The sequence below is a fragment of the Euleptes europaea genome, chromosome 14 (assembly GCF_029931775.1).
Source record: "Euleptes europaea isolate rEulEur1 chromosome 14, rEulEur1.hap1, whole genome shotgun sequence".
Lineage (NCBI taxonomy): Eukaryota > Metazoa > Chordata > Lepidosauria > Squamata > Sphaerodactylidae > Euleptes > Euleptes europaea.
In genome coordinates, this window is record NC_079325.1 from 55,711,950 (window position 1) to 55,739,944 (window position 27,995).

Consider the following 27,995-nt stretch of genomic DNA (forward strand, 5'->3'; position numbering starts at 1 on the left):
GGAGTAGGGTTGCCAGCTCTGGGTTGGGAAATATCTGGAGATTTTGGGGGTGGAGCCTTGGGTGGGTGGGGTTTGGTGAGGGGAGGGATTTCAATGCCATACAGTCCAATTGCCAAAGTGGCCATTTTCTCCAGGTGAACTGATCTCTATCGGCTAGAGATCAGTTGTAATAGCAGGAGATCTCCAGCTAGTACCTGGAGGTAGGCAACCCTACCTGAGAGGGAATTAAATAGTATCATAGGAGATAACACAAACCTCCCCTGAGACTAGTAAGGATGCCAGCCTCCAAGTGGGACCTGGAGATCCCCTGGAATCACAGCTCATCTCCAGACTGCAGAGATCAGTTCCCCTGGAGAAAATGGGTGCTTTGGAGGCACACTATAGGGTATTGTACCCCACTGAGATCCCTGTCCTCTCCAGGTTCCACCGCCAAATCTCCAGGAGTTTTCCAACCTGGAGCTGGCAACCCTATCCCCCATCCCCCGCCAGTCACCAGGGGGACCTGGCCATGCTAACTGAGGGTGAAAATATGTTGTTTCTGAACTAGGGTTGCCAGCATTCTCCCAACATTACAACTAATCTCCAGACTACAGAAATTTCCTTGGAGAAAATGGCTGCTTTGGAGAATGTACTGTATACCTCACTGAGGTCCCTCCCCTCCCCAAACCCTGCCCTCCCCAGGCTCCACCCCCAAATCTCCAGAAATTTCTCAGTCTGAAGTTGGCATCAGAACAGGTATAGCATAAACCAACCAAACTTCCGATCTGGAAGCCCCAACTATGGTTCCCCCTTTTAAAGCTTTATAGTATGACTTTCTGTCTGTGCTGCTTCTCCCCGTTTTTCTTCTCCTTTGGCTTTAGTACACTAGCTTATCCATCCATCCATCCAGGTTAATTTTAGAATCATATTTATACAGAGTGGGGTATTCTTGGACTTCAGCTTTCAATCAGGAAAGTCTAAATACGGATGACTTTCTCAAAGTCACCCACTGAGCTTCATGGCCAGGCAGAGATTTTAACTCATGCTTTCCAAGTCATAAAACGTTTACACGAGCCATAAGTGAAAAATGAATCTGCAAATGTCCTGTGAAGCAGAAGGTCTTGAGGGGCTTTTTGCACGATTGGGGGCCCTTTAAAGTATCTTCCAGAACAGCCCACAGAATTGGCGCTGCCAGCAAAAAAAAGCAGCCGGGATTTACAGCACACATGCGTGCAACTGTGGGCCATGGAGCTAAATGCAGCCTTCTAGGAGTGTTGAGAGCTCATTTGAATATATCAATCCAGAGGGTTGGGTGTTTCCCCAGAGAGGGAAAAAATGGTTCATCACCAGGGCTACTTCAGGGCAGGAAACTGGTGCTGGGAAAAAGTTTAAACCAGGGGTCCGCAATGTTTTTGAGCCTGCAGGCACCTTTAGAATTCTGACTCAGCACGGGGGCGGGGGGGGGGGTGCAGCTACAAAATGGCTGCCTAGGAGGCGGAGCCAACCACAACATGTCAGGGAGTGAGGTCTCACATAACTCTAACTCTTCAGCATTTCAGGCAGAAGCTCTGCGTAACAGGACACCTTTTAAAATGAAAATACTGTTTTTAATTTTTTTCCCCCCGCACACACAGCTAACCTTCATTCCTGTAGTGAAGATCCTTGTGCTGTGCCGGCAGCTACTGCCAAAGCAACTTTTTAAAAGTCTGCATATCCAATCAGATCTCCATGGGGTTGCCATAAGTCAGCTGTGATCTGACAGCAAAACAAGGGTATTCAAAAAGATTACATAAGCGAATAAATAAATACATGGCTGAAGCAAAGAATCATACTAAAGTTGCATAAAATCCCCAGCGTGGACCTTCTCCCCCCCCCCCATGAAACGATGCTTCCTTTGCACATGAATTGCTGGAACCTCACCAGATTCTCCCCTCTGCCTTAACTAATTGACACACGTACAATAGATAACATGATATGCCTGAATTTCGAATCTGGGAGGAACAGCCAAAGAAAGGTATGGAAATGAAACTTTGATTGAACATTGAATTTTTATTCCATTTTTTGTTTTGCTGTCAAGTCACATCTGAGTTATGGTGACCCCGCAGGGCTTTCAAGGCAAGAGACATTCGGAGGTTGTTTGCCATTACCTGCCTCTGCATCATGCCCCTAGTATTCCTTGGAGGTCTCCCATCCAAATACTAGCCAGGGTTGGGGCTGAGTGTGTGACTGCCCAAGGTTCCATGGTGCCGGTGGGGATTTGAACCTGGGTTTCCCAAGTTAACCACTACACCATGCTGGCTCCCTATTTGTATTAATAGCGGCACACCAGTTAATGCTGGAATGTTGTTCTGCTATGGCAAAGTAACACAGCTATCCACCTGAAATGTCAATTAATATGACTAACATTATCTTTCACCATGAACTGCAATTGATAGCATTCGTTACTGATTGTAGCTATTAGAGAAACGGTGAGTTTGTGTGTGTGTGTGTGCATATATATGTGTATATATATGTATATATGTGTGTGTATATATATGTGTATATGTATACGTGTGTGTGTGTATATATATATATATATACACACACACACATATGGGTGTGTATGTGTATATGTGTATATATATGTGTGTGTGTATGTATATATGTGTGTGTGTGTATATATGTGTATATGTATACATGTGTGTGTGTGTGTGTGTGTGTGTATATATATATATATATATATATATATATATATACACACACACACACACATATATACACACCCATATATATATATAGGCACTCTATCCCACCGTAGACCAGCCCTTTCCATAAAAGGACAACGAGCCCAGGGCACAGACAGTCCTGCTGTTCTTCTCATTCCTAAAGCAGAAACAGCAGAGCTCTGCCCTGTCTCACAACCACCCTGTGAGGGAGACTGGGAGTGACTGACCAAGGTCACCCAGCAACGTTCATGGCAGAGTGGAGCATTGCTCCCTAGTCTAAACCTGACACTATAGCCAGGGCCGTGACGCGGACACAGGCCATGGCAAACCACCTCGGAACGCCTCCTGCCTTGAAAACCCTACGGGGACACCATCAGTCAGCTGTGACTTGACAGCAAAAAGAAAAGGAAAAAAAAGAAATATAAATTACTGTTAATTAAAACAGAAAACATTAAATTCCAGCGTGTTCCTTTCCCATATTCAAGACCACCGTTGCAACCAGTGACGTTTAACCCCCGCGCTAACCCGGAGCCCCGCCCCCCGGCGCAGCCGCACCGCCGGCCCAGACGCCCCTCCCCCTTGGCCTTCTTGGGGAGCCACGCGGAGCCGCCCTGGCCACGTGACCGCGCCAGCCTCCCCTCCTCCGGAAGTGGCTGAGCGTGCCTCCGGCCTCGTTATGGCCTGGCGCTAACGTCACGCTGAAAGTCCTGTATCCCAAGGCTTGGAGGCCTTTCTCTCCCCCCCCCGCTTTTGCTCTTCCGCTTCCTTTTTCCGCCGGAAGCGAGGGAGGAATTTCCTTTTCCGGGTACGGGTCCCCAGGCGGAGGGAGAGCGAGAGCGCTTGAGCCCCTGGGTGCAGGAGGCAGAGAGGGGCGGGCGGCGGTTGAGGGACGGACGGCGGCAGGAGGAAGAAGAAGCGGCGGCGGCGGCGCGTGTCATGGCGGAGCTGGCGCAGGGCCCGAACGCGGCGCCCGTGGGCGGGATCAAGGCCGAAGGCTTCGCCGACGCGCTGCACCGCGTCCGCCAGGTGAGGAGGAGGCCGCGAGGCCTGGTAGGGGGTGGGGACGCCAGGCCCGGCTAGGCCGCCTCCCTCGAGCATCCAGCTTTGGGAGCCGCGAGAGGCTGTCCGACTCCTTCCCCTTCGGGCCTCCTCAGCCTCAAGCCCTGCGATGGGGGAGGCAGCCTCGGCCTGTTTCCCCCTCCCACGAACGAGCTCTTGTGGGGTCAGGGGGATGAGTCCTGGGCCTTCCGGTCTGTGCCACAAACTCTCCTGGCGGCCTGAGGCAGCAGCTGTCTCGTGGGCTTTCTCTTTATTATAATACTGCACGGCAAAATAACAGGGTGCTTGCTTGTCGAGCGTGGGTTTTTTCTAACGCTGCCAGGAGCTGAGGGTGGTGGACTTGGTTGTTCCCTTCCCCCTTTTTAGCCTCACAGCAACGACCCTGCAAGGTAGGTTAAGTCGCTGGCACAAGATTATCCAGCAGGCTTACATGGGCAGCGTGGGGGTTTGATTCTGGGTCTCCCAGATCTTAGTCTGACACTATAGCCAACGCACTGTGCTTGCGCTGTGTTATACAATGAGCAGTTTGACCAGTTAAAGTTTCATGCATAAATGTCAAAATTGTTTTTACTGTGGACATACTTTTTAGGGTATATTTTAAGTATTTAGAGTGGAATTGTCTACTCTGGCTGACAGCTGCTGTCATAAGTATTAAAAGGTCTTTGCTGTCATTTTTTTGCAGTAGCATTTGAGAAACCAAAGCTGTAATCTCTTGCACGTGGAGCAAGTGCTTCTGCTGCTTATCCAAGGGTTCATCTTATAGTGAACCAGATGGCTTATTTATTTCATTCAGTATTGTCTGCTCCATGGCACAGAAAAGCTGTTTCTGATTCCTGCTGCATAAGGGCCTTTAGGTGGAGATTCCAAAGGGTAAACCTGAGACTTCTACGTAAAGCATCTGGTACTGTGAGATCCATACCACTGAACTCCCAGTAATTGGTTGCCTAATATACAGTCAAACCATTGGTCTGCCTAGCTCAGAGCAACTTGTCCCAACTGGCAGCAGCTTTCCAGCATCTCATGTAGAGAAAAGTCTTAACACCTGCTGCTTGAGCCCCTTTAACTGGAGAGGCTGGGCCTGTCTTCTACAGTGTTGCCTAATCTGAAAGGATTTCTCCCTCATTTAATATACGGGTCTTTCCTAATAGCTCCTACCTGAATAGAAAAAGCTTACCTAAGACCCTGGAGAGCCGTTGCCAGCCACAATAAACAATACTGTGATAGACTAAGGCTAAGTCATGTAATGTTAGGCCCTTTAACAGGGGATGCCAGGAATTAGATCAGAGGCACTCAGTCTCTGAGCCATAGTCTTTTTTTTAGAGTTTTCTCTGCTTGCTTGGGAAGAGAGAAGAAAGTAAGAAAATCTTTGTCCACCCTTCTGGCACTTTATGATGGGGATAGGCACCCCTTTTGGCCCAGATGCTGGGGGGGAAAGCAACATCTGTCCTCAGAGGATTGTTTTGGACCAGGCTGGAGGCTGCCTAGTTCTGGAAGGTACCTACACTTCCAAGTCATGCCTCTCACTTCTCTGGTGGACATCCAGCCCCGCTTGTTGAGCAAAATGGTTTGGCGTGATGCTGTTCAATCCACCCGCTGGGGTTTACCCGCTCCTGGTTTATGGCATGTCATGCCTCCAAATTTGAAGTAAAAGAGTAAGGTGTGAAAAAGGAGCTCTTGGGTTCAGAACTTACTTCAGCCATCATCTCATGGACTTAGATTAGCTCATAGGTTCCCAACTTTTTTGAACCTGCGGGCACCTTTGGAATTCTGACACAGCCACAAAATAGTGGAGCCAGACACACAATAGCTGCCGTGGCTTAACACAGATCTTGTTTTGGCAGTGGTTGCCATTATAGCACAACATCTTAAAAAATCTGCACAGCCAGTCAATCTCCAGTGGCCAATCAGAAGCCTTCCTGGGCAAATGCCCCAACTACCCACTTTCTAAAACCACTTGGCCAGCACCGTGTTGGGGACCCCTGGATTAGGTACTCTCAAGATCTGCATCCCCCCCCATGTGGTGGTGGAAAGTGGCATCAGGTCACAGTGGACATTTGGTGATCTCATAGGGTTTTAAGGCAAGAGACATTCAGAGGTGGTCTGCCATTGCCTTTCTATACATAGCAGCCCTAGATTTATGTTCTTATTTCCTTGGTGGTCTCCCAGCCAAGTACTAACCAGGGCTGACCCTGTTTAGCTTATGAGATCTGAGGAGATTGGGCTAGCCTGGACCAGCCAGCTCAGGGGGGCCCCTCCCCCGCATATAGGAATGATAATACTTGCTTACCTAACTGTTCTGATAAAGTTGACTGTGATCAGTCCTTTGCTCAAAACACTCAGAAGCCTTGCTCAAATAGCATTATGATTGCATTTGCAAACAGCGTTGAACATCAATTCCACCTCAGTAAGTTTAGGGAAAATTAGAATTGTTCTCCTCTAACCTTGCTAAAAGAATGCTGCCAGAAGAGGCTGGGGCTTCCCTTTCCTATGATGGGACCATTGCCCTTTTTACAGGAATTCTCATTTTGGAGGACTGGAGATATAATGGGTTGGTGGTCTGTTCCACTAATGGTCTAGTGGTCTGTTCCTCTGGTGCAAGGAACTTTCTACAAACGACTGATATCAGCAGAAGGCTCCTTGCTCCAGCGGAGAGCATTGCCGTTAGTGGAGTGTGGGCATGCTCTGCCCTCCTCCCAGTCTGTTGTCCACCTTTCTCCTTTGCTGAGTTGTGATTTTTAAAGGCATGGTTCATTATCTGCCACCTTCTCTTTGCGTGATATTTTTGCCTGCTGGAAATTCTGTACCCTTGTTTGAAGCTTCTGCAGGAAGCTCTTCTGAAAAACCTAGTGGTTTTGTCTTGCCCTTTTGCAGTTACCCTGATGTGTGGCTTTGCAGACACTGTGGGGATGCCTTCCTGTGGGAGGGAAGAACATGTGCATGACCTTGCTGTAAGAAGCCCCGGACATATTATGTGAGATTGGAGTAATTAAGCATTGTGGGGTCCTGTAATAATGGCTGACATCTCCTAATCTGTGAGAGTGCTTGTGTAGATTCCCCTTGATCATAAATGAAATGTAATTTGGCTTTTTAGTCATCTTCTCCGTCAACTGTGATGGCGCTAATCTCTTCATTTCCCCGTAGTTCAGTGGATCAAGCTATCCTGATGAGTGATAAAAACACTAGTGCATGTCTGTCAGTTTATCCAATCTTTTACTAGCTCCTGTACACTCACACATTTTTTAAAAAAACCTCTGTATTTAGATATCTTGAGACTTTTTCCAAAGCAAGCTTCCATGTGGTTAGAAGGCTCCATCTGACTGTAGTAGCTATTGGTTTGAACACATGAAGCTGCCTTGCACTGGATTAGACTATTTGATCTGTCAAGGTCAGTATTGTCTACTCTGCCTCGGAGCATCTGTCCAGGCTTTTAAGTAGAGGTCTTTCACATCACCTACTACCGGTGATGCGGCATGAACATTTTTCCAAAATGGAAGATTTTCCGCCCCCATATGTAAATATACTCTGAGGTTGTAAATGTTGCTTAAGTATTTAAATTCGAAAGTTTCCTGATCCAAATTTTTTCAGTCCTTTTTAATTGGAGATGCAGGAGATTGAACTTTGGACCTTTTTCGTACGGTGCAGATGCTCAGCCTACTGATCCATGGCCCCTCCTTGTTTTTTTAATAGATGACAGACAGAGTCACTTGGGGAACCCTGTTCTAGTCCCTTTACGGACCAACAACTGTGCATTCTCCTCTCCCTGCCCCTGATACTATCTGAATTCTACTTCCTGCAGTTGAAAGGGAAAAGGAAGTTGCATCATCTTCGTTGTTTGGCTCTGTTGTTTGAACAAATATTTGGGTGTGGCTGTAGGACAGGCCACTCTGAGAGAAGGCTGGAATGGGATTCTCTGGCTCAGTAGCGCCTTCCAGAACCAGTTGCCGCTGTAGCCATCTTGAGCAGGACTATGGAGGGGCAGCATGTAAATATTCTAAATTATGCAGAGAAACAGATTTCTAACTACATGTTTTGGTCTGTGGTATGAGTTGGCTGCATGCTTCTCTCCTTTAGCTGCTTCAGTCTTGGTAGGGCTTAGAGGGCAGTCTCATGTCCTTTTCCTTAAATCCACTGTTGAATGCAAGAATTGCTCCTGGTGCTTCGTATCCTGGGTCTTTTACATGAAGAGTCTCAACCCTGTCTTCTCCCTTACCAGGGCCTTCAAGCAGTTTCTAAAAATCGCAAAATGTGAATCTTCATGCATATCAAGTTTTCTGTTCTATAAAACCTGGACTCAGGTTCTCTGGAGATCATAACGGATAACATTACCTGATTCTTTTGCACTGTACTCGTAGCACTATGAAAACCACTATGTCAATGCCATTTATTGTTGTTCGGTGTATGGTGCTGTCTCAGATAGCTTCATACCAGTTGGAATCTCTCCAGTTTAGAGGAGGAAGTATTGTCAGCTAAAGCATAGGCTTCCAAACCTATTAGGCAGTATTAGTCTTAGCAAATAACTTCAGTCCAAGGTGTAGTCTTGAGGACCTCTTCTTTACTACATAATGCAGTCCATGGGTCGGTGCACTGCCCCACTCCCACCCCTGGCCAGCAGCTCACTCTCACCCCGTAGTTTTCTTTCCTAGCAGGACGGTTCCCACAGACGAAAAGATCTCTTGGTTCTCTAGAAGCACCTCTAGGGTTGGAGATTTCCTTACGTGATTGTTCTACTAAGTATATATATTCAACAGAAAAATCATGTTAGAAAATCCTCCGTCACAGGGACCCCATAGGTATCTTCCTGGTCTGTAGGAAGGCCAGGTTTGGTATACTGTTGTGTTATATATTTTGCACCCTTTCCCTGGATTTAGCAGGCCTGTAAGAGTTTTTGTCTAAACTGCAGGGCCTCCTACCATATCACAGATTTAATTTGAAAGGCAATGTACAGTCCCGTCCCCGGTTCCAAAAGTGCCATGGAAAGAAATATACAGTGTCTATTTGCAGTGATTTGAGCTGGTTATGTGATTTTATTTAGAGTCCTCTCAGGGACTGGTGGAGAACAATTGGGGCCTCTTTTCAAACATGTGAGATGGACTTTCCTCTCTTTGGAGAATGTTTGGTTGGAAGATGGGAAGGGGCAGTCTGTGTTGCGAGTGGGCAGAGGGAAGATCTCCAGACCATGTGTCTGTATATAATAGGTAAGCATGGTATGAGTTTTGAAATGGGTTGATTTGCTTTGGAGGTGGGCTGGTATATTTGTGTAGCTTTGAATTTGGGGGCTCAGACCCTCATGAGGCAACTTCACACGGTACATTTATCCACATCGAAAACTCCATTATTGTACACATATGGGGGCCTAGTCACAGTGCATTTGTCATCTCTATTTTCTTATTAAGACGCCTTTGAAAAGATGCCCTGAGCTGGCTAAGGAGGTGTGCTCATTCAGCCAGACTTCATTGCTACGTGAGATACTGTGGATGCATATTGATTGCATGTCCCAGCATCAATTCTGTGTATCCATACAGTGTTGCTCTCCACATGATATGTGTTCAGATGGCAATCCATGTTTGGTGCAACTAACAGAGCATTTGCAAAGCATGCTCAAAGCTGAATCAGGTGTATATGAAGTGTCCACTGTACAGAGGCATAACGGATGTAGTCAATAAGTATGAACAAAAATTAAATAACATTTACTTTCTCAAATTGTTTTCTCGTGTAGCTTGTAGTACTGAGAAAAGTGGGTTTCCAGTCATGTGGAATTGACATTTCCCTGGCTTGGCATTAGGATTGGTACTTAAAAAAGACTTAGCATTTTTGGCTTGGCTGTTGGAAGGTAGAATGAGGTGTGGAAAAAGTTACATGGGGTATGTGTGTCTGTCTGCTAGATGCTCGCTGAGTCATCATTTTCTACCCAGAGTGCAGAAGCCTCATTACATCTAGCACAGCATGGCAGCAAAACTAACCTGTGCAATACCTGTCATCATGAGAGGTAAGGTCCTGCTGGATCTAACCCTGGGTCCTTCTGGTCCAGTGTCTCATTTCCACTTGTGAAAGCATCAGTCCTCCACCAAGGGCAGAACACCCATCCCCTCTGCAGGCATCTAATATTTGCCTGTATCATGCCTCTGATTATGGAGATTTAGCTGTCAAGACACATAGGTCTATGAGGCACAATTCTGAGTAGAGAAATTGTCACTGGACCTGGGTTAAGACACCTCCCCCATTAAATTCCTGGTAAAATAGTATCCTACAGTCAAGAAAGCATTCATTTGCAAACACAAAATCAAGCACATTTTTTAAAAAGTTGCATAATTTAGAGCCCAGTTTTTTGCAATTCATTTAAAGGTTTCTGCCAGATTGCATGGAAGCCCCAGGGGATTTGGTGACCATCCTGACACCTGCTTGGCATCGACATGGGTGTTCCAAGGATTTTTTTTTTTAAAGTATTTTATTGAAGGTTTTTTTGGGGGGGTACAAAAATAAAAAGGCGAAGGGAAAGGGGGAAAACATTTAATTTTCTGTGTCCAAACTTTTCCAATACACCATAAACATGTCTCATAAATTAGTTTTGTTTAAAATACACTCTTTAGTTTCCATAATTAAAAAATACAGTATATATTTTTTCTCTTTTTATAAGCCTATCATAAACACGTGCTATAACATTTTATGCCAATAAAAAAAATTTCCCCTGATAATAATACAATTATCTCTGTTAAATACAATTATCTCGGTTAAAAACAAAAACTATGTCATCAACAGATTATATATAACAAATTAGCATATTAAATACAGTTGGCAATATTGTTGCTGAAGCGTATTTGTCATATACTGGTTGCCATTTACACTTGAGGTCATCAAGCAGGTTTGTTTAGACATTGAGGCAAAGTCAAATAATTTGTAAATCCACTCGTTTCTTGTAGGGATCTTAGAGTCTTTCCAGTAAGAAGCGTACAAAATTCTGGCCGCAGTGGTTGCATATTGGAAGTTCTCTATGGATTGGGCTCACTTGTGAAGGAATAATGCCCAATAACATGAATTTAGGATTTAGTTCGAATTGTACATGTCTTGAATTCTTTGGTGTATCAACTTCCAAAACTGTTGACTCTTTTTGCAAGTCCACCATTGGTGAAAAAAGGTCCCCTCTGTCTCTGAACACTTCCAGCAGTTTGCTTGGTTCGTCTTAAACATCTTTTGGAGATCTTTCGGAGAGAGATACCGCCTGTAAAACATTTTATACCAAGGATTTATTATAGGGGCACATTTGCAATGCCTTTAATTGATTAGGATCTTGTTAGCATGCTTGTTTGAGTCATGATTAATAACCAAAATGTTTAAAAGTTCACCTGGTAAGTTTTCATATAGTATCAATAGTCGTTTTTAATAGCCAAAACTAATTGAATTGAAATGTGTGATGAGGTGGTGGAACCAAGTAAAGCATATTTAATGTAGCCTAAATGTTTTCAGTTGTGGCTCCCACCTTGTGGAACGGCCTGCCCGAGGAGGTCGGGAAAGCTCCCTCTCCTCTGTCCTTCTGCAAACTATGCAGAACTGAACTATTCAAGGGCGCTTTTCTGTGCAGGTAATAAGGCTGCACGGTACAAAATGGTTCACAGATTTACTTGGATAAATGATTGGGACCTTGGTCTATATTGCTGTGTATAGCGTATGGTAAGTAGGATCCTCTTATGTAATTTCTGTACCACTTAATGTGTCATGTGAATACTTATGCTATGCTTCAGTTCTTTCTGGAGGTTCAGGTTTTTAAAATCCTAATGCATTGGTGATTGAATGTCCTATTTGGTTGATTGTACTGATGCACTGTGTGTAATCCACCTTGAGTCCCTGTGGGAAAGGCTGATTATAAATAACATAATTTTTAAAAAAGATTCAGGCACATACAAGTCTTTACTTGAAGATTTATGTTTACTGGACTACTTTTAAATACTTTAAGATGTGTAGGATTTACTTCCCTTATATTATTCAAATGTTAAGGGGGGAAATATTAAGGCACAAAAAACTGTTGTCTTAGTTTTGGGTTGGATCTTGTGAAACGTTTCCATTGGTGGAAGGATTTTCTGTCAGCACCGCATAACTTCCTTGCTCTGCAGCCCAAAAATGCCCCTAAAATTCTGTTCCGGGGGGAGGGGATCGTCTGTCCTTTCTGACAGCAGAAACAATCTATAAGATCCAAACCCTAAGTCTTACTATATGACAAGAATGCTTCATATGTTGCTGTGTTAATCTGCTTCAAAAGGGTCTTTTGCTGGGCATTTTTGTTTTTTCATCTTTGCCATCGGTAGGGCTGCTTGGTGGTGGAAGGGTGCCACCAGCTCACTGGGGGCTTATGGTTTTCAAGGCTTAGAGGCAAAGAGAGGTGGTTTGCCATTGCCTGCCTCTGCATGGCAACCCTGGACTTTCTTAGTGGTCTCCCAACCAAGTACTTAACCTTCTTAGCTTCCAAGATCTGATGAGATCAGGCTTGCCTTAGAACTTCTCAATTCCAGTTCAGAAGGAGGCACAATTCATTTTGAATCTTATTCTCCTGGTTCCACTTGCAATGAGTCTTTTAGTAACTTATCACATGCTGCCTCCTTCACTAGTTGTGCTTGTAGGCCTGCTCAGGGAAAGGGAGTTGGGGGCAGACTTCTGGGGGCAAGGTAAGCCGTGTGATTATGTGTTAGGGTTGTTGTTTTTAATAGCCCACTGATCCCTTTCTAGCAGGGCCCAAGGTAGCTCATGAGATGTTTGGGCTGGGCGGTATGAGTGAGGTCCAGATGAACCTTTATCTGGGGGCTTTCGGGCCTGCTAATCATTGGTAAGGCAGGGTGGAATTTTTTCCACAGAGAAAAACAGTAGTGGAGAACTTCCTGCCGTGTGTGGCTGCTCTTGGGTGTGATTGGTCTCCCTCCCCCCAGCCTCCAATATCCTTGTTCAGAGAGGTTTGCCACTGCAGAGGGCAGTTAAGGGGCCTCCTGCCAGCCCTAGCTGCTGACCCCCACCCCATATCGTTATTAAAGGGTTGGCTGCATTATAAAGCGTTGTGCGCAAACCCACAGAAGTTACACAAGAGGTATTTAGCCTGGCTGCCTGTGTCTACCTTGCCCTTCCCGTTGCAGTTCTGGCTTTCTGCGAGGGCCAAGGAAACTCTGGAATACTTGATGGCTGCTGATTATTTGGTCCTGTTCAAGCATCATTTGAGTAGAATGTTATCCTGTAAATGAAAAAGGCGTGATTCCGCTACAGCTTGGTTTGCATGCCATTCTGTTCTCTACAAAGGGCACCGGATAACTGGCTTAGCTGATCTCATACTAGGGCAGTAGCCTGCACTGTGCTGCTGTTGCTGAATTGGATGGAAGTAGGGTGGAAGGTGTCAGAATTGGGGTTCTCAAGTAACAAAGCTCATGGTGCCCACAAATGGAGAGGTTTAACTTGCTTCTGTTGGAGAGGTTTAGCTTGCTGATTTTCTTTTCCCCAACCCAGCAACTTTGTTCTGCCCACTCCTCCCTTTTCTTATCTTGTGGCTAGTGGATTGTGTTACATAAGCTGGATTTCAAGTGTTTGCTGAGCGTTTTCTGAGCAGCTGCGAGCAATAGTAGAGGGGAGAGAAGGTATGCATGGCCCAAGGGCCTAAACAGAGCAATAGTCTGGATATTGTCGAAGGCTTTCACGGTCAGAGTTCATTGGTTCTTGTGGGTTATCCGGGCTGTGTAACCGTGGTCTTGGTATTTTCTTTCCTGACGTTTCGCCAGCAGCTGCGGCAGGCATCTTCAGAGGAGTAACACTGAAGGACAGTGTTTCTCAGTGTCAAGTGTGTAGGAAGAGTAATATATAGTCAGAAAGGGGTTGGGTTGAGCTGAATCATTGTCCTACAAAAAGTATCCAAGGTAATGTGCTAATTAGCTAATGTGCTAATTAGGTAATGTGCATTAAGTAATTAGGTAATTAGCACATTACCTTGGATACTTTTTGCAGGACAATGATTCAGCTCAACCCAACCCCTTTCTGACTATATATTACTCTTCTTACACACTTGACACTGAGAGGCACTGTCCTTCAGTGTTACTCCTCTGAAGATGCCTGCCGCAGCTGCTGGCGAAACTTCAGGAAAGAAAATACCAAGACCACGGTTACACAGCCCGGATAACCCACAAGAACCAATAGTCTGGAGTCTGACCATTGCAAACTGTAATTCAAGCTCTGTAGCTTCCCATTACATAGCTGAGAAAAGAGAACTGCTGTGTAATGGGTAGTTGGTATTTATTTCCACCATCGATATCCTGCTTCCTTGGCCTGTCATCAGTCCTCCTAGCAGTTTACTAATTAGTGAAATACAGAAATATGAAAATATTCAACAGCTCATTTGAAATTATACCACATAAAATCCAATTAATAAAAACACATGCCCTAAATCAGGGGTGGGGAACCTTTTTTCCACCAAGGGCCATTTGGATATTTATAACATCATTCATGGGCCATACAAAATTATCAATTTAAAATTTAGCCAACCAAGCCCCAAGCAGGCAGCTGCCCCAGATGCCCCCCTCCCCGGGGCGCAGGCAAGCATCAAACCGGTGGTGCACTCGCCCACCTGGTGGCACAGGATGGTCTGTTGCACCAGCCAGGCATAGCCATCCAGCCACACGCTGGAATTGCTCCTGCTCCGCATGGTCGGGGCCAGATTCTACAGCCGGCTCCAGCTACCTCCGCCTGCAGGGGTGAAATGAGGACACACTGGCTAAGAACTTGCCCCCCCCACACACACACACATTCTGGCCCTGCTCCCTTTAACCCCTCCATTATTGCCACTTCTGCCCTCAGCCCTCTTGTAGTACAGAGGGAATACGTTTCTCCACGGCCCGGGTGGGAAAGGGTTAACACAGTTTCTTGGGCGGTTCTAGCAGCTCCATAGCTAACAACTCTCCTGCAAGGGGGGGGAAATGTTCCTTTTCTCAGCAAAACAAACTCACATCTGCCTTGAATAGAGGCTATTCCTGTCCGCGGGAGGGGGTGGATTGCCAGTCTTAGATCCTTCTGAGTTAGAGATCTGTCAGGACCCACGAAGGGCCAGACACCAAATGATTTCTCGGGCCTTAAATGGCCCCCAGGCCTGACACTCCCCACCCCGCCCTAAATCCTCATGCTGCTATCTGGAACCATAATTAGTCCCCTCCCAATGACTTAGAAAGCAAAAAATGTTTCAATCTGGGATGGTCCACTGGCCATATCCAGCCTTTACAGAGAGCCTCATCTTGGGATGGCCATTGGTCCTGTCAAAAAAGATTTGGTCATGTGACCAGTCAACAATGGATGAGGTATCTTTAATGCATTAACTTCATTGGATAATAAAAATATGTTGCTTATCAGTGAGCTTTACCCTGGTGCTGAGCACTTTCTCCTGATTTGTTTATTGGAGATAGTGTATATCTGTTGGCGTTGTGACTCATTCACAGGATGTGTCCATTGAACATATGCTTTGGGCATGTCCGGTCATTTGGTTTTTCTGAGAAATTATTGTTTATATTAATTTTGTATTCAAGTATTCATTAATTTTTGAGAATGATTATATACTTTTAAACGTTCTGCCTGTCTCTTGGAGGCTAACCAATGGTCAACAAAAATGGATCCTCTGCCCTGTGCTAAAAAACTTGTACTACAACATTGGAAAGATAAATGCCCACCTCTGTTAATGGATTGAGGACCTTAGAACATCAGTATTTGAACACGTGTCATAGAGATGATAATTGCATATGGACTTATTTTTAGATATTTGGAAACTTTTTTCAAAAACTAATGTGTAGTTCTGCTAAAAAGGTAAAGGTAGTCCCTTGTGCAAGCACCGGGTCATTCCTGACCCATGGGGTGATGTCACATCCTGACGTTTTCTAGGCAGACTTGGTTTACTGGGTGGTTTTCCAGTGCCTTCCCCAGTCATCTTCCCTTTTCCCCCAGCAAGCTGGGTACTCATTTTACATACCTCGGAAGAATGGAAGGCTGAGTCAACCTTGAGCTCTGCTACCACCGTTATATTTATGTCTCTAGGTATACTTTTTTTCTTTTTCTTTTTTACATTCTACTTAGCTGCTGAATTTTGAGGGTTTTTCCCCCTTGTTCCTTTTTTCTTTTTGAAAAAAGAAAAAAAATCTAGAGGGAAGTGTGGCTGTTAGCGGGTAGATCCGTGGGAGTCAATCCAATAGCGGGTCTCTCAATTGAATTATTCCAACAATGATAAATATTACTGGTACACTGAATGGGTCTTCTCTTTGTTTTGTTTAGTAGATTTTTAACCCGCCCTATCCCAACCATGGCTGGACTCAGGGCGGCTTACATCAGTTAAAATACAACATCATACCATAAATAAATCACATTAAAATTAGTAATACTAGTTCTAGTGCAAAAAGAGCACTTGTATGCAAATGAGCATTTAAGCTTAACTTGATTATAAGAAGAAGAAGAGTTGGTTTTTATATGCCAACTTTCTCTCCCATTTAAGGAACTATAGAATCATAGAATAGAATCTTAGAGTTGGAAGGGACCACCAGGGTCATCTAGTCCAACCCCCTGCACAATGCAGGAATTTCACAACTACCTCCCCCACACACACCCCAGCGACCTGTACTCCATGCCCAGAAGACGGAAAAGATGCCCTCCCTCTCACGAACTACCTAAGGTCATAGAATCAGCATTGCTGACAGATGGCCATCTAGCCTCTGCTTAAAAATCTCTAGGGAAGGAGCACTTACCACCTCCCGAGAAAGCCTGTTCCACTGAGGAACCACTCTAACTGTTAGAAAATTCTTCCTAATGTCTAGATGGAAACTCTTCTGATTTAATTTCAACCCGTTGGTTCTGGTCCAACCTTCTGGGACAACAGAAAACCACTTGGCACCATCCTCCATATGACAGCCCTTCAGGTACTTGAAGATGGTTATCATATCCCCTCTCAGTCTTCTCTTCAGGCTAAACATACCCAGCTCCTTCAACCTTTCCTCATAGGACTTGGTCTCCACACCCCTCACCATCTTAGTTGCCCTCCTCTGGACACGTTTATTTATTTACTTATTTTGTGATTTATAACTCGTCCTCCCCGGCCAAAGCCGGCTCAGAGAGGGTAACATCATATAAAAGTATTACTACATCAATATAAAAATCTAAATTTAAAATAATAATGTCTACATCTTTCTTAAATTGTAGTGCCCAAAACTGAACACAGTACTCTAGGTGAGGTCTGACCAGAGCAGAGTAAAGCGATACCATCACTTCACGTTATCTGGACTCTATACTTCTGTTGATGCAGCCCAAGATCGCATTTTCTTTTTAGCTACCGCATCACGCTGCTGACTCATGTTCAGTGTTTGGTCTACTAAGACCCCAAGATACTTTTCGCACACACTACTGCTAAGACAAGTCTCCCCCATCCCATAATTATGAATTTGATTTTTCCTACCTAAATGCAGAACTTTACATTTATCTCTGTTGAAATACATTTTATTGGTTTTAGCCCAATTCTCCAGCCTGTTAAGATCATCCTGTATCCTGGCTCTGTCTTCTACCGTATTTGCTACCCCTCCCAATTTAGTATCATCTGCAAATTTAATAAGCATCCCCTCTATTCCTTCATCCAAATCATTTATAAAGATATTGAACAACACAGGGCCCAGCACAGATCCCTGAGGCACTCCACTAGTCACTCCTCTCCAAGTGGACGAGAAACCATTAACAAGCAGTCTTTGGGTGCGATCTGTCGACCAATTACAGATCCACCTAACAGGAAGAATCAAACTGGCTTACAATCACCTTCCCTTCCCAACAACAGGCACCTTGTGAGGTAGGTGGGACTGAGAAAGTATGGAGAACTGTTACTAGCCCAAGATCACCCAGCTGATTTCATGTGTGGGAGTGGGGAAACCAACCCAGTTCATCAGATTAGCGTCCACCACTCATGTGGAGGAGTGGGGGATCAAACCCAGTTCTCCAGATCAGAGTCCACCACTCTTAACCACTACACCACGCTGACTCCCCACTTTCGGCGTATCTTGAAAGCGGCTGTTAAGTAGTAAACTACAGATAGAGTAACTGTCTTATCATTACCAGATGGCAGATAGATTAATTGGTAGTCATGAGAAGATTAATTGGTAGTCATGAGAACATACAGGAAAGCGTGAAATCAATGGAGTAATCAAAGAAGATATCATAGAAGAATATAAACCATATCTGAATAAAGAATGGATAAGTGTTGCTGTCTTTGCCTTTCCACACGGGCAGACTCTCTGTTCAACTGGGGTTCAAAAATCTGCCAGTTAATTCATTGTGTGGTAAGGCGTTATGTCTGGCCAAGAAGAAAAGTCTTCGAAAAGTTGGAATTGTTAAAAATTCCAAAAATCATTAATACTTTTTAAGAAATCAATTAAGCTAAACATCTAATGAATCCTTTAATATCAGTACCAGTGGTGTCATAGTGAGGTTGAAGGCGGAAGATAGATCAATACACAAAAAATAGGCAGATGGAGTAGGGAGGCTGGTCATGATGGAACCGCCGCTGCCCTCAACCATAGGCCTGGTGGAACATCTCAGTCTTACAGGCCCTGCGGAACTGAGCTAGGTCCCTCAGAGCCCAGGTCTCAGTCAACAGAGAGTTCCACCAGACCCGGGCCAAAGCCGAAAAGGCTCTGGTACTGGTTGAGGACAGCCGGATATCTCTTGGGCTGGAGATCTCCAGTAGGTTGTTATTTGATGAGCATATTGCTCTTTGAGGGGTGTATCAGGAGAGGCGGTCCCATAGGCCTGGCTTTTATCCTGGAAGACCAGAGGTAGCCCATCATTTAAGAATAAAGTAGAACAGAAATAAAGCAAGTAAGCAGCAACTATTGAAAACCAAAAGTCAGTTTTTAAAGGCGGTTGTGGTAACTGTGCAGAGAGCCATATTCTTATTTGGAAGCTATGACAGGTGGCACGTAGGGAGGGCTTTGCTGCTACGGTGTGGAGCAAGTAGTCCCCCTTGCTAAAGAATGAAACCAGAATTTTGCGGCGGGTGTGTGTGTAAATGGCTGCTTATGCAGCAAGGCAGGTTGGCTTCATAGAACATTCGGCACTACCTTCTTGATCAAATAGGTAGTCCACTGACCTCCACTTCACCCTCCCCCCCCCACCTCCCTAACACATTCCAGGCAAGGTGTTTGAAAAAGGTTTTTTTTTTACCATGTTCTTAAAAGGAGCCATAGCGTGCAGTAGTCTTGCTTATCCCTGAGCATTCTGGGAAAGCAAATGGCCACAGCCAGTATGCTTCTGGAGGTGGTCTTTCAGAAAGCCTGTTTGCTCCTCATCCCATAATCGCTGGCCTCATTCCACCCAAACCCGTGTCCTAGATATGGGTGAAGATTTCCACTGATATCACCTTCATCATGCAGGTGACCATCCTGGAAGGGGCCAGACTGACCTATGAAGAAAAGCCATTCCTCCCACACACACACACACACAACCTGGAACACAATTGTCAGTTTACCCTGGAAGGTATTAATCTGGTGTGCCTCTTTTGAGAGGGAATTCCTCAGTGTGGGACCACTACAGAAAGGGCCCTGCTCCTCATGGCCTCTAGCCATGCCTCCCCCTTAATCAGAGCCCCGTGAGTGATATGGGAGTTTCAGATAGAAAAATGCAGTCCCTGAGATCCTCTGGTCTCAGTTGGCTTAGACAGTTGTCTGCTTCTAAGACACAGGTGAGAATAAGAATTGAAGTCCTTTTTTTAAAAAGGCATTGTCCAGGTTATCCTGCCAAATTGTACTGCTTGCTTTGCTCTCCCTGCAGAAATTATAATCTTAAACCAGTCATACCTCCACCTAAAGAAAAAACCCTCTGGTAGTTTAAACAAGATCAGTCTTACATTTTAAGTGTGTGCTTGTACACATTTTGTGTTGGCTTTGTCCCTATAAATATACCAAGCGAGATAAACTTCTATGATTTGCAGTTCAACTCTGATAATCAGAGATTAAGTAGCTCGGGGGGAACGCATGAAATACTGTGAAAGGAGGGAGTTGGTACATTGAACATCTAGAAAGGCTTCTTTCAAGGTGGAAGAAGGCTTTGTTTGACTATCACTGTGATAAATCCCTCCCTCCAGAGCTGAAGACATCCCAGGTACTAGACTGCCCAGGTGTTACAAATAGTAATGATATTCTTCTGCCAGAGTTCCAATATAAAGGGCTTGCAACAACCATTTTCTTAGCTTATAATTGTCAGGAGCGGGCCTGTTCTCGTGGGTAAAAGTAAAAACAACGTGGCTGTAGCAGCCTCAAGGGGGACCGCCCTCTTCTCCTCCGAGACCTGAACTGGCTGAGCCAGGGGAGCTTCCTCTGCCTCCCACACATCCTGCCGCATCATCTGCCCGGCGCAGGTGCGACCGCGCCCAGGGCAGCCCGGCTCCTTCTGGCTGTCGGTCGGCCAGTTCCTCACCTCTCTGCTTGGGGTCTTCCCTGCCCTCGCGGACGGATCAGGGTTACAGGGTGTCTGGGTTAGTCCTGGACAGCCCGGGATGGGGGCTGTCCCAGGACAGTGGCGGCGACCCCCCAGAAAACACTTCGTGACCCCCTTGGGGGTCCCGACCCCCAGGTTGAGAACCACTGCTTTACTCGGTCAGGATCATGCCCCACTCCTCACCCTTTTGGAGCGAGAAGCCCTTTCGATAGTCACCGCGGCCGTCGCCTTGAAGCTTGAGGCCGACCAGGCGCTCGCAGACAAACAACGGGCTGAGGAACAACGGCAAGCCACGGAAGCAGCGGCGGCCAAGGCTTTGGCCGACAAAGAGAAGGAGCAACAATTGGTTGCCGAATGGGCCCGGGCAGATGCAAAAGATGTGCGCCCCAAAGGGACTATGGGGTCAGGGTTCTCTTTTGGGCCCTCTTTCTCCCCAACATTCACCCCGTCTCGCACCACGCAATGTGCCCGGCGCCTTGCTGAACGTCCCCCTGACTCGGACTATTCCGACGAGGAAGACTTATATGGCGACGGATCCCACTGGGCTGCCAACCTCCGGGTCAGCCGATCCAGATGCACTGGGGGGATCAGCGACGACATGTATTACTTGCGGAACCAGAATCGAGAATTGGCAGACCGCGTGAACCATCTACAAGATCAAATGGAAAAGCTACTCCGTGAGAATGAACGGTTGCAACGGGCTCAAACCGCCCCTGTTCTACCTGCTCCAACTCAGCCACTGCAACCAGCTCCGCAACCTCCACCCCAAGCACCGGGCCCAGGGGCGCCGGTTGTGCCCGGTGCGTCGCTGCGCCGCCCATCGGGGCGCCAGTACAGCCTCTCCCCGGGGCGCCAAATGTACCGCCCGTTGGAGCGCCAGTATTACCGCTCCCTGGGCAACCTATTCAATGGAAACAACCTCGACTAAAGATCACTTATGATGGCTCGGTCGAGGCTTTACCCTGTTTCCTGCATCATGTAGACAGTTACATGAGAGAACAAGGCCAGTTTTTCCCTACCGAGGACAGCCGGGTCCGTTTCGTTGCCTCCCTCTTAACGGGAAAGGCGGCAGACTGGATGATTCTCCAGTTCGACACTCGGGCTTGCTCCCTACGCTCTCTCAACAACTTCATGTCTGCTTTGCGGAGACGCTTCGAAGACCCCTTCTTGGGGGAGAGGGCTAAAGCCGAACTTTTGCAACTCCGTCAGGGCTCAACCCCAGTTCGAGAATTCGCTGATGAGTTTCAGCAACTCGCCAGTAAAATAGTGGATTGGCCTGAATCCACCCATATACACTATTTTCGGGAATCTTTACATCCCGACATTTTAAACTGGGCATACATGCGTGGGGATCCTGACACCTTGGAGGATTGGATCCTGCTGGCGGAGGAGGTAGAGAGCCGCCGCCAATTCATTTCCCTGGTTAGGCGCCGGACCAAAGAGGGCAGCAGCCAAAAGCCTCCTCCTAAAGTGTCAACCCCTGCTCCGCGGAGACCAATGCGACCCTCAGGACCGCGTATCCCGATTTCAGAGGGGAGCATGTCTCATTTGCGGCACCATGGGCCACTTCGCATCAGCCTGCCCGCGTCGTCCAGACCTCTCTCTCCCTCCCCGGCCAGAAGGACCCCCTCGGGCTTGAGGGCGACCTCAACGCAGGGGCACCGCGGCTGTATGCAGTGCTGCCCCAGGTCGACACACACCTGCACTTCACGTCGGAGAAGTCCCCAGTGCACCAACTCCTACCGACCCACCCGGGTCTCGGATTACAAGTGCCCCATTGGGGGACAGCTCTCCTTCCTCGGATGAGGTTCGCACCTGGGATGTCCTCTCGATCTGTCAAAAAACGGGCAGGGTCTGCGGTGAGCGGAGCGACATTGCAGACCTCTGCAGCTTCTCCTGTAATACCCAAGGCTCCTGTCATGGTGAGTGAAGTTGAGAATACAGTTTATGTGGATGTTGTGTTGCAACATTACAAACGAGGCCCCCAACTACATGTCAAAGCACTCATAGACTCTGGCTGTGGCCGCTCCCTAATCAATGAGGCCACTTTTAATGCACTTCAGGTCAAATCAGAGACACTGCCTGGTCCCATCCAGTTCGCTCAGATGGATGGCAGTACCTTCAGGGGTGGCCCAGTAGACCGTCGCACACGTGGTGTTGCGATGGGAATTGGCTCTCATTGGGAGCAGATTGACTTCACCATAGCCCCCATCCGGTACGAAGTCATTTTGGGAATAAACTGGCTCAAGGGACACAGCCCCTCTATAGACTGGAAGGCTGATACTATTACTTTTTCTCATCCTGACTGCGCCCAACACCGGCACGAAGTCGCTGTTGTCCTTCCCACAGCCTCAGCTTTAGTCTCTGACACCCCCCCTCCTTTATTGCTGCCCGCTGAGTATCGGGACTTTGCAGACGTTTTTGATGTAAAAGAATGCTATGCTCTACCCCCCCCCCCACCGCAGAACGGACTGCGCCATTGAAGTCGTGGGGGACGGCAAATTTCCTAAGAGTAAAATTTATCCCATGAGCACTGCCGAACGCACTGTATTACGAGACTTTTTAGACAAAAACCTTGCTCGTGGTTTTATTCGGCTGTCTTCAGCTCCCAACTCAGCCCCTGCTTTCTTTGTCCGTAAAAAGGAGGGCGATTTACGTCTGTGCATTGACTTTAGGAAGCTCAATGCGGTCACTCAAACTAATGCCTACCCCATTCCTCTAATTTCTGATATTTTAGGACAACTAAAGGAGGGGCGCATTTTCACCAAACTGGACTTAGTCGAAGCCTATTATGAAGTCCGCATTCGTGACGGAGATGAGCCCCTCACAGCATTCTCCAGCTGTTTTGGTATGTTTGAGTTCCTCGTCATGCCCTTCGGATTAAAAGGGGCCCCGGGGGTCTTCATGCAGTTCATTAATGAGATCCTACATGACTTATTATACCGGGGCGTGGTGGTTTATCTGGATGACATCCTTATTTATTCTAACTCTATTGATGAGCATGTGACTTTGGTGCGAGAAGTGCTACAACGTCTCCGGGACAATCAGCTCTATGCTAAGGCATCTAAATGCGAATTCCATCAGAGACAACTGACTTTTCTGGGTTACATTATTTCGCACCAAGGTCTTACCATGGACCCCGCTAAGATACAGTCTGTTATAGATTGGGCTCCCCCCTTGACTCGAAGGCAAGTGCAGCAATTTCTTGGCTTTGCTAACTTTTATCGAGGATTCATTCCCAACTTTGCCCAAATAGCACTCCCAATCACGGACCTCCTAAAAACTAAAAGGGAAAGAAGCTTCAGCCTCGTTACCCACAGCCAAAATCCACTGGACTACCCAATGCCAGACCGCTTTTGACACCCTTAAGCAACTGTTCACTTCTGAACCAGTATTAAAGCATCCTGATTGTATGTTTGTGGTGCAAGTGGATGCTTCAGATGTGGCTATGGGAGGTGCTCTCCTGCAACAAGGGAATGATGGTCTGCTACACCCCTGCACTTACTTGTCTAAGAAGTTTGCGCACTCCCAGCTCAACTGGCCCATTTGGGAGAAAGAAGCAGCCGCCATCTACCACACCCTAACTACTTGGCGACAATTCCTTGAGGGTTCCAGGGTCCCCTTTTAAGTCTGGACTGATCACAAAAATCTGGCAGCCCTCACTGGGACCCATAAACTGTCCGCGAAACAACTTCGTTGGGCCGACTTCTTTGCCCAATTCCATTTCGTACTCAAGCATGTCCCTGGAAAACAAAATGTGCTGGCAGACGCTCTCTCCAGACTGCCCCAGTATCCTTCTAAAGTCGACTGTCCAACTGTCTCCTTATTCACCCCTGTGCAAAGGAATCTCCTTCCTACTTTGGCCGTCCAAACAAGGTCACAGACCCAACCCCATTCTCAATCGGCCGAAGCCCCCGCTCGGGGGGGGGGTGACTACTGTCCAAAGACCAAACCTGGCTCCCTCGCCTACTTCGCCCGCACCTCCGACACCCAGGCACTCAAGCAAGCCGGTCCCTCCACCCTCTCCACCGGTTTGTCCTTCGGCTCAGCAGCCTGCCGCCAACCCGCCCACCTCGCCGGGAAAGATGGATTTGCCTGCTTCTTTTCTGGACTTGCTCCGTGCCCAATGCCAGACTGAACTCTCTGCTCAAACTCTTCCCCCTTTCCTACTTGAACGTGGTGGTGGTTGGTACAGACTCTAAACTGTACGTACCCAAAGGGCTACGAAGTCCTGCAACTGGCCCATGGAGCTGAAACGGCGGGACACTTTGGTTTCTTAAAAACTCTCCACTTGTTGCGCAGACAATTTTGGTGGGCGGGTATGTGTACTGACGTGGACTCCTTCATCCTCAGTTGCCCGGTTTGTGCCACCGTCAAACGCTCCCAAGGGAAACCCCCTGGACTCTTGCTACCATTGGAAGTCCCCTCTAGATCCTGGGAGGTGATTGCAATGGATTTTATGACTGACCTCCCTCTCAGCGAGGGTAAACTGTGTTGTGGGTTATTACCGATCTTTTCTCCAAACAGGTGCACCTCGTCCCGTGCGCAGGTATTCCCTCCGCCCCAAAACTGGCCTGCCTCTTCGTGTCACATGTCTTCCACCTACATTCCTTTCTGCGCAAGATTGTGAACGACCGCGGAAGTAGCTATGTGGCAAAATTTTGGAAAGCTTTCCTTAAACTGGTGGGGGTGGAACAGGGTCAATGCTGTATTGGAATGTTATCTTCGTTGTTATGTGAATTACCACCAAGATAGCTGGGTAGAGCTGTTGCCTTTTGCTGAGTATGCCTACAACAATGCTGTTCACCAATCCACAGGCTTCAGCCCGTTTCAAGCTGTATATGGTCAGGACTTTGGTCCTATCAACTAGATTGATGTTTCAAGGGGGGAGGGCGGTGTAGATGTGGCAACGTGGGTAGAAGCAATTCACACCACCTGGCCCTGGCTAGTGAAGAATCTGGAACGAGCGAAACGTAAATACAAGGCTCAAGCTGACAAGCACCGATCTCCTAGTCAGGACTATAAAGTGGGTGATTTGGTCTACCTATCCACCAAAAACCTTAGGTCCACCCGCCCTTGTGACAAGCTTAGTGCCAAATATGTGGGTCCTTATCCCATTTCTCGTATCATCAACCCGGTGACAGTAGAACTCTCCCTTCCAAAGGCACTAAGACGTATCCATCCGGTTTTCCATGTAAGCCTTCTGAAACCTCACACTTCCTCCACAGAGTGGCATCCCGACCCGCTTCCAGAGCAACCGGTGATGGTGGTGGTGGGGAGGAGCATTTTGAGGTTGCTAAGATCCTAGATTCTCGCATTCGTCACGGTTCCCTCCAGTATCTCGTCCGTTGGAAGCACTTCCCCCCTGCCTACGACAAGTGGGTATGCTCCGCGATGTTGCCGCCCCTCGGCTAGTGCGTGCCTTCCACTCCGCCTACCCCCACAAGCCAACCCCCTTTCCAGCCGGGAGGGGGCCTTGAGGGGAGCAGAATGTCAGGAGCGGGCCTGTTCTCGACACTTCTGGATTGTTTTGGGTTTCTCGCAGCTGCTCTGCTTTGCTTGTCTCAGCCAAGGACTATTTACCTAACGGACATTCCTCTTGGCTCCTCTCCCGTGGGAGCTTGGCCGAGGGGTTACCATGCCAACCTGTGTTATCTGATATGACTTTATATACAACTGTGTAGATTCTGTTTGCCATTCCTGGCTTAGTTTAGTTTGCAAGCTCTGTTTTCCTGCCTGTTTTCCATTAAAGTCAACTTTCCTTGGATTACCTGCCTGGGCTGTTGCTTTTGGGAAATTCTTCAGGACAAGTGCTTACAATAATGCTTGACTGCACCATGAGCTGAGCTCCCTGTGCCCTAAAGTTCTTACCCTGCTTGGACTCCTCCCCCAAACTGATAGACTAATCTGTTAATCTGTTCTGATGGTCATAACTTGACAGCAGGAACTGATGTAACTTGTTGGCTAAGGAAATGAGCTGTGCTCTGCAAATTGCTGGTTCAAATCTTCAACATACTTGCTTGGCTTTGGGTAAACCATTCTCTTTCCCAGTCTCAGTCCCCCCGCAATCTGCAATGGTCATGGTTCCAGCCTACCTTACAAGGGCTGCAATAATTGTGTGTGCGCAAAGCATTTCAAACACTGACAGTGCTGTCTAAATGCTAAGTGCATTTATTCCAATTTGTGGTGTCCGTTTCAGTTACTCTTAACTTGTGCTGTGATATTTACCCATTTTACCTATTTTCTCTACTTTGTTACAATCAGTTGTAACACTAAAGTTGACAGAAAACGTGTGTTATGAGTGCACGTGTGTCTGACTGCTGAATAGGATCACTGTGTTTGCACAGATTACTTAAATCATTTCTCCCTACCCCACCTTCCCTTGATTTACTGAAATTGACTAGAACTTTTGAGAACAGTAAATTACAAAACAGTATCCTGGCTTTTGTTAATGAGTCTTGGTGGGGGTGGAAGAAGCAACTTTTAAAAAAGTATTTGGCAATAACAGCTACATGATTGACAACTTAGTTATGATTTGAACAGAGGGGAAATGACAATCACTAATAGCAGTTCTTGCATTTACCTAGCATATTTTAAGTGTTCAAAGGGCTTCATGTACAGTAATCTTTACAGCATCCTGGTAAGATAGTAAATATCAGTAGTAATATTAGAGATGGGATGGAGGACTGAGGCTGAGATTTTTGAGGGGACTGCTTGGTTTTGATCCGCTGTGACCAGTGTAGCCATTGTGCATGGTTGTGCTGTGTGGCTTCCGGGCACAGTAGCCCAACTTTTCACTGACTTTAGGTTGCAATAAGGTTGGCTTGCTGCCTTTTAAAATTTTCTGCTCCTAGGTCATTCAGTAGGGATGCTGTTCTTGGGTACACCTGCATCATTCTTCCAAATGGGAAAATTACCCTTTACTTCTATTCTCCCCCCTTCCCTGCCTTACACATACCTGGGGTTGGTGGTGGACCATGCCATCAAGTTGCAGGCAATTTATGGCAACCCAGTAGAGTTTTCAAGGCAAGAGATGCCCAGAGGTGGTTTGCCATTGCCTTCCTCAGCATAGCCACCCAGGTATTCCTTGGATAGGTTCTCCCATCCAAATACTAACCAGGGTGGGCCATGCTTAGCTTCCAAGATCTGACGAGATGGGGCTAGTCTGAGCTATCCAGGTCAGGGCATACCGTACAGAATCCAGCCAGAGCATGCTTGGAATCATCAAAACTTAACTTTGGTTGGATCATGTCCATCAAAAGGGAACTATTTGGCAGCAGCAGTGAGAAGGTATTCATGGCTTCTTGTGTGTGTGTGTGTGTGTGTGTGTGTTAAATGCTGTCAAGTCGCTTCCGACTCATGGCAACCCTATGAATCAAAGTCCTCCAAAATGTCCTATTTTTGACAGCCTTGCTCAGGTCTTGCAAATTGAGGGCTATGGCTTCCTTTATTGAGTCAATCCATCTCTTGTTGCGTCTTCCTCTTTTCTCCCTTTATCTCTCTGCATCAGGGATATGAATGACCTCTCCTGCAGAGCAGTTGTGTTGGTGGTCACATGAACAGTTATGCAGCTCTTCTGTGAGTTGCTGGCACTCTCTGACCAGCAGTGGCCCACTTTGGAGCGTCAGTCCCTTTGCTCAGTCTAATCTGTACCTCAGTAATTCTCACAGTACCTCTGAGCAGCAGTTGCTCCCACGGTACAGTAGGGGAACTGAGGCAGTGGGGCTCTCTGAGATGCGCTGTGGGATCACATCCAAGTCGGAGACCAACATGGCTCCCGGGTCTTTG

At 46.8% G+C, this 27,995-nt stretch overlaps 1 protein-coding gene across 4 annotated transcripts in view; it reads left to right on the forward strand.

Moving 5' to 3' along the window:
* Positions 1-3,578: 3,578 nt before the first annotated feature.
* Positions 3,579-27,995, forward strand: part of FUBP3 (far upstream element binding protein 3) — an 89,771-nt gene continuing 65,354 nt past the window's right edge. For all 4 annotated transcript variants that reach the window (XM_056860547.1, XM_056860549.1, XM_056860548.1 and 1 more), the window contains exon 1: positions 3,579-3,710. In XM_056860547.1, coding sequence (XP_056716525.1) covers positions 3,621-3,710 — 90 coding nt within the window. In that variant the 5' untranslated portion in view covers positions 3,579-3,620. The remainder of the gene's footprint in view (positions 3,711-27,995) is intronic.